The sequence below is a fragment of the Salvelinus alpinus genome, chromosome 30 (genome assembly GCF_045679555.1).
Source record: "Salvelinus alpinus chromosome 30, SLU_Salpinus.1, whole genome shotgun sequence".
Taxonomy (NCBI): Eukaryota; Metazoa; Chordata; class Actinopteri; order Salmoniformes; family Salmonidae; genus Salvelinus; species Salvelinus alpinus.
This window is the reverse complement of record NC_092115.1, coordinates 44,651,161-44,667,733: the sequence shown is the minus strand read 5'-3', so window position 1 is coordinate 44,667,733 and position 16,573 is coordinate 44,651,161. Positions and strand designations below refer to the sequence as shown.

Genomic DNA, 16,573 nt, shown 5'->3' with positions numbered 1-16,573 from the left:
TCATGTTTTAAAGTAATGATGGACTGTTGTTTCTCTAACCTTATTTTTAGCTCTTCTTGCCATAATATGGACTTGTTTTTTTTTTACCAAAAAAGGCTATCTTCAGTATACAACCCCTACATTTTCACAGCGCAACTGATTGGCTGAAATGCATTAAGAAGGAAAGAAATTACACACATTAACTGTTATCAAGGCACACCTGTTAGTTGAAATGCATTCCAGGTGACTACCTCATGAAGCTGGTCGAGAGAATGTCAAGAGTGTGCAAAGCAGTCATAAAGGCAAAGGGTGGCTATTTGAAGAATCTCAAATATAAAATATATTTTTCTTTGTTTAACACTTTTTTGGTTACTACATGATTCCATATGTGTTATTTCATAGTTTTGATGTCTTCACTATTATTCTACAATGTAGAAAATAGTAAAAAAATTAAAATAATAATAATAATACAAAAAAACTTGAATAAGTAGGTATGTCCTAAATTTTGACTGGTACTGTATATAAAATAAAATTAATATGATAACACAACTATGTTATTGACCAGAGTGGGATTGTATATAAAGTAAATGGTTGTTTTTCATCCAATTAAACTTTAAAACTCTTCGTCAGCATTCAGCAATGAGAAAAGTTACTGAAGTATGTCTGATTTATACTTTACTAGTCTCCCAACTCATGCGCATACGTGCCTTAATGAATAATAATTAGGCCTAGATTACTATTAGGCAATATCCTGTACATGATTACTCAATCGGTGTTGACAACAAAGTTTCAAGAGTTTTTGTGAAAAAGTGGACAACGTCAGGGAAGTGTTTGCAAACAAAGGCCAGCCACGTGGAGGACAAATGTACTTTGGGAGGTGCTGTTTCTGACTCCACAACTGAAATACACTACCCATAAGCACCAATAATTCTAGCTGACTAGGTCGGCAAATCCTGAGGATGTGACATATATCTTCGTGTGATGTTTACACTTTGTTACAGTTCTTTGTCTCTGAGAGCATAATAAATCATGATGTCTGGGGCATAGACACATATATTTTTGTATAAGAAACATTGCCATCATACAATTTTTGGATCAAGAATTTTCGGGTTCAACATTTTCAGAACTTTTTTTTGTTTCTTGTTTTATTCAGCACTCGAAATAGCCGAGGCGGCTCATACGAAAACTCCAGGATAAGGTAAGGACTTTAGTCCTAACGTACTGTAAAAATAGTATGTAATACTTTACGTGTATTTCAATACGCTCTTGTATTCAATTGTGGCACTGGATAGTCGTATCCTGTTTAAGTGAATTGTGTGCCTTTGTTGTGCTGCGCATGATTATGCACTGTTCAAGGTTGACGAGAAGAGGTCATTGACAATAAAAACAAAAGCTACCAGATAGGCTAATGTATAATTTATGAGATTATAATGCCTACCATAAAGAGAACTCTACGGGTTTTGAACTTTTTTTGCAGTTGTTATTGCGCATATGCCTACATGCATTTTATTCAAAACATGTTGACATTCATCGTCCACCTATTGCTGCATCAATATTGACATTTAGTCATTATACTGGTCGATTCCACGATGAATAATATGTCAATCCTGATCAGAATTTCATCTGCTCAAAGATTGTGTGATTTGCTTGTTTATTGTGCGTAATTATACCTAGGCTATATGACCATTTTCAATTTAGAATTCACCTATAAACGAATCTCTCAAAAAAGACACATGACAAGATAGACAGTTGGTCACTCTGGCTAGATAAGTGGTAGCTGCATAGAACACTTTGTTGGTGTCTTTTTGACCAGGGCCGGGCTTTTATTTACTGGGGGGGGGGGGGCAGTAAGGCTCTCAATGTATTATTGAGAGTCAGAATAGTAGAATTCATCAGGTGCAACTTCGATATTTGGTTGTGCCTCAGCAGTGTTTCCTTATGTCAGTCACTCAATTAGCCATTTCAGCTAACCATTTTTAGATTGGTAGTTAGTCCAGCCAGCAATCAATCTAAACTTGTAGTAATCATGGCCAAATACAGACTAGGCACCCAAGGCACATGCCCAAGGTCCCTGACCTCCAGTGGGCCCCATTGATTTTGTTAGACATTCTCACTCAGATATTATATTAACATGGCATAAGTCATGGCAAAATGTGTAGAATTTCAGGAAGTTAGCTTTAAAACTGCAAAAATGTATCTTCGCAGCATGGCAAAATGTGTAGAATTGCAGGAAATGTTCTTTAAAACTCTCTGCCGTCAAGAGAGGGTCCAATAAAATGTTTTGTTGCGAGGTGCCCCCCCCCCCCATCCAAATCCCGCTTAGGGCCCCCAAAAGGCTAGGGCCACTGGCAAAACCTGACATTCTTTGTGTTGCTTGATTAGAAGGAGGTGCTACGGACAAGGATAAGCACACGCAAACAGGTTCCGCTTGTGCGTTTGGCTTTGTGTGCCAGGTTAAATATAGCCTGGAGGGAGAATGCCCTAATTTATCAGTAAAGCCAGACGCATTCGCTTTATTAGCTACCTCTGTCCAGTACATGCACATGGAGGGACGGGCACATGCTGGTGCCTCCAAGACAATGTAAGCAAATGTCAACTTCTTTATCTTTAGAGGAAAGCAGTTGTTATGAAGGATTCAATTTTTAGAAGAAATAAACATGTATGGTTTGAGATAGTAAGCATAGGATAGCCCACACCTGTGTGTGTGTGTGCGTGCGTGCGTGTGTTCCTGTTTCACTTTTACCATCTTACCCAAGTCAGAAACCATTAGACAAAATCTGTGAGTTGATGAACAGACATGTTATACGTTATACCTGTTTAAAATCCCTCACCCTTGCCCCTCTAATGGAGGTGAACAAAAGACACTCCAGAAGAGGAGGACGAGGCTCCCTCCCGGAATGGATTGACATTGGTCTGGTTTGGCAGTCAGTCTTTCCGTTAGGCCCACGCAGTTAGATGATCCCCGTTGAAAAGACTGTCGGCCCGGTATTAACCGGCTTCGCAGATAGCTCACTGTTAAAAACATGATGACGTGATGTCATGTCTTTCCTTCACCTGGTTTCTTTCACAACAAACGTGATTGACATTTGGGGTGGCCCCGCTTACCGTTGCACAACAACCTCTCTCACTCTATAGTCTCTGTGATTATGGCCTTTTCAACTGTTGCACTGTGCCTCAGGGCACAACTGCTTCAGTGCAGAGCCAGAGGAAGGGTTTAGGAGATATTTGAAAACGGCTCAAATTTCCAAACCTGTCCATTTTCCAGCGGGACTATACATTTGGGTGAGGTATTTTTCTCGCCTGAGTAGCCTCGTTTCGCTGCCAAAAATAAAATGAAACCATCTTGTGTTAAGCGAAATAACAACAACAATGTCAAATTCTGGCAGCCTAGTCAAATAATTAACATCCGATCAAATGAACCGTTACTCTCTCGTGGGAATTCCACTAATGGTCCGTATGTAGCCAAACGTAGCTGCTGCTCATGTTGGTATCTGTACTGATGGTGCAAAAGCCATGACAGGGAGACACAGTGGAGTGGTAACGCGCGTGCAAGCAGTTGCTCTCGACCCCACTTGGGTACACTGCAGCATCCACTGAGAGGCTCTTGCTGTCAAGTGAATGCCTGACAGCTTGAAAGATGTTTTGGACACTACCTTAAAAATGGTTAACTTTGTTAAAGCAAGGACCCTGAACTCTCGTGTATTTTCTGGACTATGCAATGATATGGCCTGCGACCATGTAACGCTTTTACAACGTACAGAAATGCGCTGGTTATCAAGGGGCAAAGTATTGACACTTTTTTTGAATTGAGAGAAAGTTTTCTTTACTGACCATATTTTTCACTCGTCTGACCGCTTGCATGATGACAAGTTTCTCACACGACTGGCCTATCTGGGTGATGTTTTTTCTCACCTGAATGATCTGAATCTAGGATTACAGGCACTCTCCGCAACTATATTCAATGTGCGGGACAAAATTGAGTCTATGATTAAGAAGTTGGAGCTCTTCTCTGTCTGCATTAACAATGACAACACACAGGTCTTTCCATCATTGTATGAATTTTTGTTTGCAAATTAACTCAAGCTTACGGACAATGTCAAATGTGATATAGCGAAGCACCTGAGTGAGTTGGGTACGCAATTACGCAGGTACTTTCCTGAAACAGATGACACATACAACTGGATTCCTTATCCCGATATCTGAACAAGAGAGCCTCATCGAAATTGCAACAAGCGGTTCTGTGAAAATGTAATTTAATTTCTGGATTGGGCTGCGCTCAGAGTATCCTGCTTTGGCAAATCGTGCTGTTAAGACACTGATGCCCTTTGCAACCACGTACCTATGTGAGAGTGGATTCTCGGCCCTCACTAGCATGAAAACTAAATACAGGCACAGACTGTGTGTGGAAAATGATTTAAGACTCAGACTCTCTCCAATACAACCCAACAATGCAGAGTTATGTGCTTCCTTTCAAGCACACCCTTCTCATTATATGTAAGATGGTTAAATAAGGAGAAAAATTATTGATTATTATTATATTATTATTTGTGCCCTGGTGCTATAAGAGCTCTTTGTCACTTCTTATGAGCCGGGTTGTGACAAAAACTCACACTCGTTCTTATGTTTAATAAATGTATTGTATAGTGTGTGTGGCAGGCTTACAATGATGGCAAAAAACAACATTTGAGAGTGCGCTGACCCTGGTGCTGGAGGGGGTACGCAGCTGGAGGTTGAATGTTTGAAGGGGTTCGGGGCTATAAAAAGTTTGAGAACCACTAGTCTACTGTGATGCAAGATACTGTATCTCTACCCTGAAGGCTTTGGAATTGTTAGTACAACTCGTTCCTGTCACGTTCGTCGTAACATTTAAGTGAGGAGGACCAAGGCGCAGCGTGATAACAATACATTCCTCTTTTTTATTAGAAGACGAAAACGAAACGAACACTATACAAACTAATCAAAACAACAAACAGACGAACGTGAAGCTATACAAACAATAAGTGCAGACACTGGCAACTTACACATAGACAATCACCCACGAACTACCTAATGAATATGGCTGCCTAAATATGGTTCCCAATCAGAGACAACGATAGACAGCTGTCTCTAATTGAGAACCAATCTAGGCAACCATAGACATACATACACCTAGACTGAACACTTAAACCAACTAAACCACAGCACCCATAAACATACAAAAAACCCTAGACAATACAAAACACATACATCCCCCATGTCACACCCTGACCTAACTAAAATAATACAAAAAACTAAGAAAACTAAGGCCAGGGTGTGACAGTTCCCTTCTTACTGAAGGGCAAAGTAGGTTGTTTCCCTTATGACTTCTTTATACCTACTGCCTCTGGTGTGTACTTGTTTTCTCCAATTCATCACCGCAACAGTGGTTCAAGTTAAGTTTAAGTACATGTAAAGTACATGTAGCTTGTATAACTTGATTTATACTTATATATTGTACGATTTGATCTAGAGTTACACAGGCTTTAAACACGTCTATAACACATGTATAATCAGATCTACAGTTCTATAGGGTATAACGCAAAACACATAAGCTGATTTACACTTATATAGGCTTATACAATTCTCTCTCTCTCTATAATGTATCGGGTATAATCTGATTTAAACATACAGGCCTATAAAACTTGGAAATAGTAGCTTGATCCACACATTTATTTAGATACTTTATAAATGATTTTCTGGCTTTCCTCCAGGTATCCGGTAGGTCTACAGAGCAGCAGCCATGGTGTTGATCCTGGGCAGACGGCTGAACAGGGAGGACTCTGGGACCCGGGACTCCCCCGCCGTCAAACGAAAGGTGAAAAGCATTTAGAAGTGCAATGTGAAGCAATCATTCCCCAGTGGCAAATAAAAACATCATAAAACATAATAAAAACATAATAAAACATAATAAAAACAATAAAACATAATTAAAACATAATAAAAACATAATAAAACATCATTAAACATTATAAAAACATTATAAAAACATAATAAAACCTAATAATACATAATAAAAACATAATTGGCCTAGAAGCTAAACAAACAGTTACATTCCCCCTCCCCCACCCCCTTAGTTTACCAGCCAATTCCGGAACACCACTTTGGACCATAAAATCAAACTCATCATCATCATCATTTTCCTCCCTCCCCAAGGTGTTCGAGGTGGACTCCAAGACGCTGACCGGTAATGAAGTGCTGGACTTCTCCTCCGGCTCTTCCCACTCAGAGGCCATTCTGCAGGTGTTCAACGAGTTCCGCGACAGCCGCCTCTTCACCGACGTGGTCATCAGCGTGCAGGGCCGCGAGTTCCCCTGCCACCGCGCCGTGCTCTCTGCCTGCTCCTCCTACTTCCGCGCGATGTTCTGCAACGACCACCGCGAGTCACGCGAGATGCTGGTGGAGATCAACGGCATCCTGGCCGAGGCCATGGACTCCTTCCTCAGCTACGTCTACACGGGCCGCGCCAAGATCACAACCGACAACGTGCAGTTCCTGTTCGAGACCTCCAGCCTCTTCCAGATCTCTACGCTGCGTGAAGCCTGCGCCAAGTTCCTAGAAGACCAACTAGACCCTTGCAACTGCTTGGGCATCCAGCGCTTCGCAGATGCCCACTCTCTGAAACAGCTGGCCAGCCGCTGCCGCTCGTACGCCCTGGCCAACTTCCCTGACGTGGCCCAACACGAGGAGTTCCTGGACCTGAGGAGGGACGAGCTGGAGGAGTACATCTGCAGTGACGAACTGGCCATCGGGAAGGAGGAGGTGGTGTTTGAGGCGGTGATGCGCTGGGTGTACCACAGTGTGGAGCCCCGGAGGCCAGTGCTTAAAGAACTGTTGCACCACGTCCGTCTGCCCCTGCTGCACCCCAACTACTTTGTCCAGACAGTGGAAGGAGATCAGATCATCCAGACCGCTCCAGAGTGCTACCAGCTCCTCCACGAGGCCCGACGGTACCACGTACTGGGCAACGAGATGATGTCACCCAGAACACGCCCACGCAGGTATAGTGCAGGGGATGCTGGGAGGTGTAGTTCAGAGGGACCCAACATGGTCACTCTCTTCTATTCAATTCAATACAACTTTATTTTCCCTCAAGGATAAATGAATATGGAACATCTTTTGGGATTGAATGTTCTGATACATCTAAGTAGGGCTAGTTACCTGTATTGTGTATGTTTCTCTGGAGTGGTGCTGTGTTGTGCATTCAAATCAAGTCACATTTTATTTGTGACATGAGCTGAATACAACATTACTCTGAAATGGTTACTTACAAGCCCTTTCCCAACAATGCAGAGTTATAAACTACCACCAAAGAATAGGAAATAGTATCACAATAAAATAACAATAACAAGGAATACCAGTACCAAGTCACTGTGCAGGGAACCATATGTACGTTGGATCTTGTTTTAATAGCAGAAGTAAAGCAGTGTGTCACACACCAGTCCTGTTTATTTTCATTTGAATGTTATTTGTTTGTGTACAATATACTGTCGATAGGTTCACGTGAGTGTGTGTGGCTCTGAGTTCATCCATGTCATTTTCAATTGCTCTTAAAAAATGCAACCTAGATGCATATAGTTTCTGCTGTTTAGACACCACTGGTTTAAACAGTCCTGTTCTCTTGTCTATGGAGTTGTTAAGGGTTAAGCATGATTTGACGCTGGGTGTCAGTTAGATAGCCGGGAGGTGACGTGTCTCTCTCAGGCGTACCGTGTCAGTATCCAGGCAGATCACAACAGACCAGACATAGAGCCTCCTGTATGTTTGTCTTTGTCTGTGTGTGTAGCCTCGGGGGCCCCTAGTATCAGCTCCTGCCAACAGATGCATGCCATCTCCACCCTCCAAACCCCAAAATGGTCCCCATGGGGAAAGTCTGGGGGTCTGACTGCCCTCTATTGATCTCTCACATACATGTGTCTGACCTGAGCTAATCTTTACCAGTATTGTGTCTAAACAGGTGGGGAATGTCGGAAATTCTAGGCAAAAGTACACAAAACACGTTGTTAACTAGCATGTCACTGAGTTTGATTTCGAGTTAGCTTAGCGTTTCATCCAGGTGGGGATATTGTGAAGTTTAATTATAAAGAGTAACGTTTCTTTGACAGTAGCGTGGAGTTGATGGGGGATCATGCTATAGCCCTGGCATGCACTTTCCAAACAGGCCGATTGGGAAGCATTTGGATGTATTATTGAGGTCGTTGATATTCAGTGGAGAAGAGCCTTTAGTAGGTACAATTCTGTTCTTCAAGAAGACTGTGTATTTTGCCAGGCAGACAAATACAATCATGTCAAGTATTACACATTACACGTTGTGAATTACCAATCTAAATCTTTCACTTTAGTCATGAATCAAAACTGACTCGCCTGTATTGTCTTGTTGCTGTCTCATTTCTCCACTATTACCTGCATTGTGTATGTTCCTCTGGAGTGGTGCTGTGTTGTGTATTGTCGCTCTGTGCAGTGTGTCTGTGTTGTTGTCTTATTTCTCCACAGCAACTAGTGTTTTGTGTACTTGTTATTTTGTTGTGTCTTGTCACTGTGCTGTTGTTTTACTGCCCCACCTCACCTGTATTGTGATCTCCTATTCTCGCTCTCTCTCTCTCTCTCTCTCTCTCTCTCTCTCTCTCTCTCTCTCTCTCTCTCTCTCTCTCTCTCTCTCTCTCTCTCTCTCTCTCTCTCTCCCTCCCTCCCCTTCTCTGCAGGTCGACGGGCTTCTCAGAGGTGATCGTGGTGGTGGGGGGCTGTGAGAGGGTGGGGGGGTTCAACCTGCCTTACACAGAGTGTTACGACCCTGTGACAGGGGAGTGGAAGTCCCTGGCCAAGCTCCCGGAGTTCACCAAGTCAGAGTACGCCGTCTGTGCCCTCCGCAACGACATCCTGGTCTCAGGTGAGCTCCTCACCCTTGCTTGCCACCCTACGGAGAGATAAACACGGATTAGTCATGGAAGAATGTCATATTGATTATTTAAAAAATTTATAGGTTATGTCATGACAGAGATTAGGAAATACCAGGAAGTACTCATGGGAGTCACCAATTCCAATTGGTAAATTAGTATCAACCCTCTTTCATTGTTTAACTAGAAAGACTGGTTAAGTCTGTACCATATAACTGTCACTTAATCAGTTGTCTTGAAAATAAACGAGACGAGGAAAGGAACCACTTAACACTATTGGAGGAAAGGAGACAATAGCTCTATTAAGGGAATAACTCTATTGAAGCCTATTAAGACACAGCCTTAGAGTGCCTCAGCTATGTGGTCCCTCACTGTGGAGTAAAGGAGAGGGAGTAATGTGATGGCCGTTTGCCACGTATTTGTTATGCCCCAGCCCGTTTGAAAAAGAGGGAAATGTAAGAGCAACATCTGGACACACTCTGCAGGCGTGGTGCCCAGGGAGGCCCTTATTGGCCAGCTCACGCATCTCTTCCCATTGGCCAAGAGCCGGGGTCACATGGCTCTTTGCTCTTTATAGCTTTCGAGGATCAAGTTGCTTCTACAGTCTGATCTCTGGTCAGTTTAAAATGTTTCCTCTAATGGTTGAGGTCCTAGATCTGTGTCAGTGGGCAACTTCTACCCAGAGTGTTTATAGCCTTTTGACCGGGCTGATTAATGCTGGGAGAAGTGTGCTGCCAAGTTTGGCACAAAATACCCTTTTTAAAGCCTCACTGCACCCAAATTGAACAGGGCAGCGGTAGAATAACGTCATCTACACTCCCTAATGAAAACAGCATGGGTTCTATTGTAATACCATACCTCAGGCTTTCGCTCTAATTAGCTTTAAACAAACATTTAAACATATATTTTGTCATGACAGCTAACACATTAGAGGAGTTGGCTGCGAACAGATCTGAAACTATAGGCTAATAAAGAACCATCATCACAGAAACATAGAGATCTACCCAACTTTGACAAAGGTTGTATCGGGTTTAATGCACGTTGTGGGGTTTACATCATAGCATTGGTGCTAAATGGGATTGTTTTTGCTCAAAAGCAATAAATTAGCCTCAGATAACAAACATGTTAAAAGTACAAATCTGCCAAAGTACAGGGAGAAAAGAGACAAAGAAAGAAAAAAGAGAGAGAGAGGTTCACAGTCTGCTCAAGAGGGAAAGAGTCCATTGTTTATGTCTTGTGCTCTACTTGTGCCAAGTCCTCACGTGTGCCAAGTCCTCACGTGTGCGCTCTATCTCTCTCTCTCTCTCTCTCTCTCTCTCTCTCTCTCTCTCTCTCTCTCTCTCTCTCTCTCTCTCTCTCTCTCTCTCTCTCTCTCTCTCTCTCTCTCTCTCTCTCTCTCTCTCTCACACTCACTCACTCACTCACACACACACACACACACACACACACACACACACACACACACACACACACACACACACACACACACACACACACACACACACACACACACACACACACACACACACTCACACTCACACTCACATTCTCTGGAGGGTGTCACTGCAACAGTACAGCTGCATTAAAGCCCAGTCTGAAATAGGATCAGAATGAGATGGGCTTGGGACCCTCCAGTCTGCCTGGACCGTTACTGTCACTGACTGTGACCATAACCCTGGGCGTGACTGTCTTTCCCACACTGACCGCATAATTCAGCTCACAACACTCACTGTCAATGACCACAATATCTGACCAATAGTGTGTGTGTCAACTCTCCTCTAAGGGAATCCTGAGGTGAACTTTTATGTAATTGTCATGCATTAATGTCAACGGGAGATTGCAACCACATGACCACAATACTTGATCAACGGTTCATTTTATTGGACTCCCGAGTGACATGTTTTGTACGATAGGAAGATGAATCAACTGTCGACAGTTAGCAACGTTAGCAATGACATGGGAATGTGGCTCGGAATCAGCCTCACAGGTGGCTTAGTTAAGAAATCACCTCACGCCAGAAGCTCTTTTCGATCATAGGAAATGGAGGAACCATTATGTACAAAAAAAGTTCAGATCAGAGCAAAAACTACAAAATAGCACAATTGGTCATGAGCCCGTAAAACGGGCTATTCGCTATTCACTCCAGTGCCATTCTTTTCTTGACGCCCCTCTCCTTGACGTTTCCTAAGGGGTGTTTTTAGCGTGCAAGTTTGTTCCTCTCCACGAGCTCATGATTAGGAGTATGTGACCAACACTTGCTTCCTGTGAGAACAGACCTGGTTTGAAAGGCTTATGAGTAGGTTCAATGTCATGCTGCACTTTGAAGCATTTGACGTTATTTTTTTCTCTAGAAAACTGGTTCTTGTCATATGCTTTGTTTGTTCTTCGGAGACCAATAGGGGCCTATAGGGCAGTCATGGCAGACAGACACAACTATTAGAGGGTTATACAATAGTCACATACTACTACCCACCACTAAAAAGTAACAATGGCTGTGTACTATTACTGATAACATGACTTCTCCTTGTGTCCTTTCCTTAATCTTCACCTAAAATCGGAGGCAGGTGGCAGCCACGTATCATTATGTTTCAGACATCATTTTCACAAATAGGAGTTTTTTTTTCTCAATGGACATATGAACACAACTAGTTAACTGTCTCGGCGAGTCCCAAAAAAGATACCAACACATTTGTTTTTGCTGGCTAGCCTTGTATATGTTGCTGTTTACTGCAGTACACAGCCACCCTTTCTTAATTATGGTTAAACACCCATTCTAAGCCCAACAGACTGTGACGGATTGAGAAATCATTTAATGTCATTGTTAGAAGATAAGCCCAACTATTATACTATGCTAAGTCCTTTTATTAAATCAGCGGCTCCTCCTTTCAGTTGGGGCATCTCAGTTTAGAACTGGAGGGGGTAAATGTAGATGGGACTTCCGATCTTATTGTTTAAAAGCTTAGCAATTATATTTTATGTGTCATATATTGTAATTAAGACACACGATTATGCTATTGGATATGTTTTTATGTCACAATATGACTTATCGCCCCGGTTTACTTGCTTATTGTTGTTCATCTTGTTGTTGTGTGATTCTGTTGATGCTGAGTCTGGCTAACACACATGGCCACACTGGCTAGTCTTTTTCCCTCCACTCTCTCTCAACATAGCCTCACAAACACTGAGCCATCTATTTGTTTGGACGGATGATTCTGATGAGGGCTTCTTTCTCTGACACTCAGCATTCATGTCAATCTCCCAACATCTTCATATTACTTCAGAGGGAACTAATGTACAGTACTTTACTGCTTCTAAGTTCAAGTTTGCACCTCTTTTCCTTAAAGTTTAGGGTAAAAGGGTAAACAGCTGATTTGTTTCACTTTTCCCGGTGTTTTTTACGGCTTTATTCTATAACCCTTTGTTTCTCTCTTGTGTTAGCAAAAAAGTGTTTGTTCAGTGCCTTGTCTTTGTTTTTTCGCAAGGATCAGTGGGGCCTTTTGATTGACTCAGGCTTTATGAGAGAGAGAGAGAGAGAGAGAGAGAGAGAGAGAGAGAGAGAGAGAGAGAGAGAGAGAGAGAGAGAGAGAGAGAGAGAGAGAGAGAGAGAGAGAGAGAGAGAGAGAGAGAGAGAGAGAGAGAGAGAGAGAGAGAGAGAGAGAGAGAGAGAGAGAGAGAGAGAGAGAGAGAGAGAGAGAGAGAGAGAGGTTGTGTCAGGGCTTGTTGGCAATGTGTCTGTAACCTGGTTGGCTTAATAGCTACACATGTTGTTGTTCCTTCTCACTGAGGTGAATAGAAAAAAACTGTTCCTTAAAGTTCATGTTTGCCCAGAGACCGGGAGTAGGGGAAATAATCCGACTGCTGCTTTATAAAAAATGAAGATATCCTGTTTCTCATTTAAAGTGTTGTGCTAGACGGGGGTATGCATGTGCTATACATATGCGCTGTGTTTGAAGGCCCTGTAAAAAATCAGGTTGCGCGTGTTTGTGTCATGCATGTTGTGTTTGTAAGCACCTGTAAAGAGCCATGGTGCTTGTGTGCGTGTGTGTTCGTGACATACGTGTGTGTCGTTTGCTCCGTGTCGAAGTACACTTTGATCAGCAGGATTGCCCATAAAGCCTAGCTCAAACCTTTCACTCAGATAAGACAATGAGTATGTTTACATGCACACATTGCACAGTAATAATTGTTATATTAAACTGGCAGTAGGCAGACGATTCATAAAACACCTGGTTTTCTGAGCAATCTTTTGAATTATTAGGACATGATAACACCTTAAATGGCTTTCCAGCGGTATATTTGATCTGCACGTGTTAGCACCAGCTGAGTGAGCCTCCTAAATGTTTGCATCTTAGAAGTAGTTTTCATATACAAACGTTATATGTCGGAACTCCGAATCAAATGCGCTTCCCAAAAATAACATACTCGCTGTGGTCGAGGATACATATTGATTGGCAATTTTTTCCTGCATTTATCAGAGTGCCGTCAGGTAGCCTGTGTTCATGTAAACACAATCTGATTATTGTGGGCATGTAACCGTACTCAGTGTCAGCTGTGCCTTACTAAATGTGGCCTTGACATTTCAACCCAAATACATAACCCATTCACAGTTTGGATGTTGCTCAAGATCAACTTATTCTATTTATGAAGAAGTGTCTTTATTAGATGACATTGGTTTGAATTGGAACCAAGGGCTTATCTTGGGGTTGATACAGGCGTTGTTTTTTGGGCTATTGCTGTGTGTCAATACAATTACATTCGAGATGAGTGAAAACAACCAATGAATACTATGACAAGTTAGCTAAAAAACACTGGTGTGGCAGCGACGGTTCGGTGAACGACACTCACGTGTTGAGTAACTTTGCCTGACACTCTGGTTAGCTCTCGGAGTTAATGTCTAGGCTTGAGCTCGGTGGGCTAACATCATCCTGAGTTACTCAGTGGCAAGGCTAACGGCGTTGTGTGTGTTGTTCCAGGGGGCCGTATCAACGGCAGAGACGTGTGGATGTACAACTCTCAGCTCAACCTATGGATCAGAGTTGCTTCACTCAACAAAGGACGCTGGAGACACAAGATGGTGGTCCTACTGGGGAAGGTAAGCAGATCACTGTCCAGACACCCGTTATTTCATAATCTTCGTGTTTATCTAATTATATATACAGTGCCTTGCAAAAGTATTCAGACCCCTTGGATTTTGTCACAATTTATTGTTACAAGGTGGGATTTAAATGGATTGAATTGTCATTTTTTTTGTCAACAATCTACACAAAATACTCGAACGTCAAAATGGACCAAAAAAATATACGTTTTTCTTTTTATAAGATGACTAAAATGTTTATAACTAAAATATAGTTGTTGCATAAGTATTCAGCTCCCTGAGTCCATACATAAACACATTTTGGCATCAATTACAGCTGTGGGTCTTCTTGGGTAAGTCTCTAAGAGCTTTACACACCTTGATTGTGCAATATTAGCTTATTATTATTTTCAAAACTCTTCAAGCTCTGTCAAGATGGTTGTTGATAATGGCTAGACAGCCATTATCAAGTCTATTTCAAGCAGATTTAAGTAAAAACTGTAACTTGGCCACTTAGGAACATTCACTATCTTTTTGGTGAGCAACTCCAGTGTAGATTTGGCCTTGTGTTGTAAGTTATTGTCCTGCTGGAAGGTTAATTCCTCTCTGTGTCTGGTGTAAAGCAGACTGAAGCATGTTTTGCTCTAGGTTTTTGCCTGTGTATCCCTTTGCCCTGTTTGTTGCAGTATTGCTTTAGTGCCTTGTTGCATACAATATGCATGTTTTGGAATATTTTGTGTTTTCACTCTGTCATTTAAGTCATTATTGTGAAGTCACAATGTTGTTGATCCATCCTTAGTTCTCTCCCATCACAGCCGTTGAACTCCGTAGCTGGTTTAAAATCACAATTGGCCTCATGGTAACGTTCCTGAGCAGTTTCATTCCTCTCCTGCAGCTCAGTTCAGAAGGACGACTGTATCTTTGAGGTGTCTGGGTGGTTTAATACATAATACACAGCATACTTATTCATTAGACCATGATTAAAGAGATATTCAATGTCTGTGTCACGTATACTCCCTCTCCGGCACTCGAGGTCACCAGGCTGCTCATTATTACGCACACCTGTCACCATCGTTACGCGCACCAGCGCCTGATCAGACTCACCTGGACTCCATCGCCTGCCTGATTACCTTCCCTACATATGACACTCCCTTTGGTTCTTTCCCTAGGCATTATTGTTTCTGTTCCAGTGTTCATGTGTGTACGCTACCCATGTTTCTTGTTTTGTTATATGTAAATGTATTTGTTAAATACACTCCCTGAACTGGTTTCCCGACTCCCAGCGTACACGCTAGTCTGATTTGTTATTGTTACCAATCACTGCCCTTATTTATGATTTGAATTTTGGCCCATTCCTCCTGACAGAGCTGGTGTAACTGAGTCAGGTTTGTAGGTGCTCGCACACGCTTTTTCAGTTCTGCCCACAAATTTTCTATGAGATTGAGGTCAGGGCTTTGTGATGGCCACTCCAATATCTTGACTGTGTTGTCCTTAAGCCATTTTGCCACAACTTTGGAAGTATGCTTGGGGTCATTGTCCATTTGGAAGACCCATTTGCGACCAAGCTTTAACTTCCTGACTGATGTCTTGAGATGTTGCTTCAAAATATCCACATAATTTTCCTACCTCATGAAGCCTTCTATTTTGTGAAGGGCACCAGTCCCTCCTGCAGCAAAGCACCCCCACAACATGAATCTGCCACCCCCGTGCTTCACGATTGGGATGGTGTTCTTCGGCTGGCAAGACTCCCCCTTTTTCCTACAAACATAATGATAGTCATTATGGCCGAACAGTTCTATTCTTGTGTCATCAGACCAGAGGACATTTCTCCAAAAAGTACAATCTTTCTCCCCATGTGCAGTGGCAAACCGTAGTCTGGCTTTTCTATGGCGGTTTTGAAGCAGTGGCTTCTTCCTTGCGGAGCGGCCTTTCAGGTTATGTCGATATAGGGCTCGTTTTACTGTGGATACAGATACTTTTGTACCTGTTTTTCCCAGCATCTTCACAATGTCCTCTGCTGTTGTTCTGGGATTGATTTGCACTTTTAGCACCAAAGTATGTTCATCTCTAGGAGACAGAACGCGTCTCCTTCCTGAGCGGTATGACGGCTGCGTGATCCCATGGTGTTTATACTTGCGTACTATTGTTTGTAGAGATGAACATGGTACCTTCAGGGATTTGGAAATTGCTCCCATGGATGAACCAGACTTGTGGAGGTCTTCAATTTATTTTCTGAGTTCTTGGCTGATTTCTTTAGATTTTCCCATGATGTCAAGCAAAGAGGCACTGAGTTTGAAGGTAGGCCTTGAAATACATCCACAGGTACACCTCCAATTGACTCAAATGATGTCAATCAGCCTATCAGAAGCTTCTAAAGCATTGACATAATCTTCTGGAATTTTCCAAGCTGTTTAAAGGCACAGTCAACTTAGTGTACGTGAACTTCTGACCCACTGGAATTGTGATACAGTGAATTATAACTGAAATAATCTGTCTGTAAACAATTGTTGGAAAAATGACTTGTGTCAAGCATAAACTACATGTCCTAACCGACTTGCCAAAACTATAGTTTGTTCACAAGAAATGTGTGCAGTGGTTGAAAAACTAGTTT

The 16,573-nt window shown here is 42.4% G+C and overlaps 1 protein-coding gene across 1 annotated transcript in view; it reads left to right on the top strand.

The window, feature by feature from the left end:
* The first annotated feature begins 895 nt into the window (after positions 1-895).
* Positions 896-16,573, top strand: part of LOC139559599 (kelch-like protein 24) — a 37,826-nt gene continuing 22,148 nt past the window's right edge. The window contains exons 1-5 of the mRNA XM_071375731.1: positions 896-1,177; positions 5,709-5,812; positions 6,151-6,995; positions 8,697-8,881; positions 13,862-13,980. Coding sequence (XP_071231832.1) covers positions 5,738-5,812; positions 6,151-6,995; positions 8,697-8,881; positions 13,862-13,980 — 1,224 coding nt within the window. The 5' untranslated portion in view covers positions 896-1,177; positions 5,709-5,737. The remainder of the gene's footprint in view (positions 1,178-5,708; positions 5,813-6,150; positions 6,996-8,696; positions 8,882-13,861; positions 13,981-16,573) is intronic.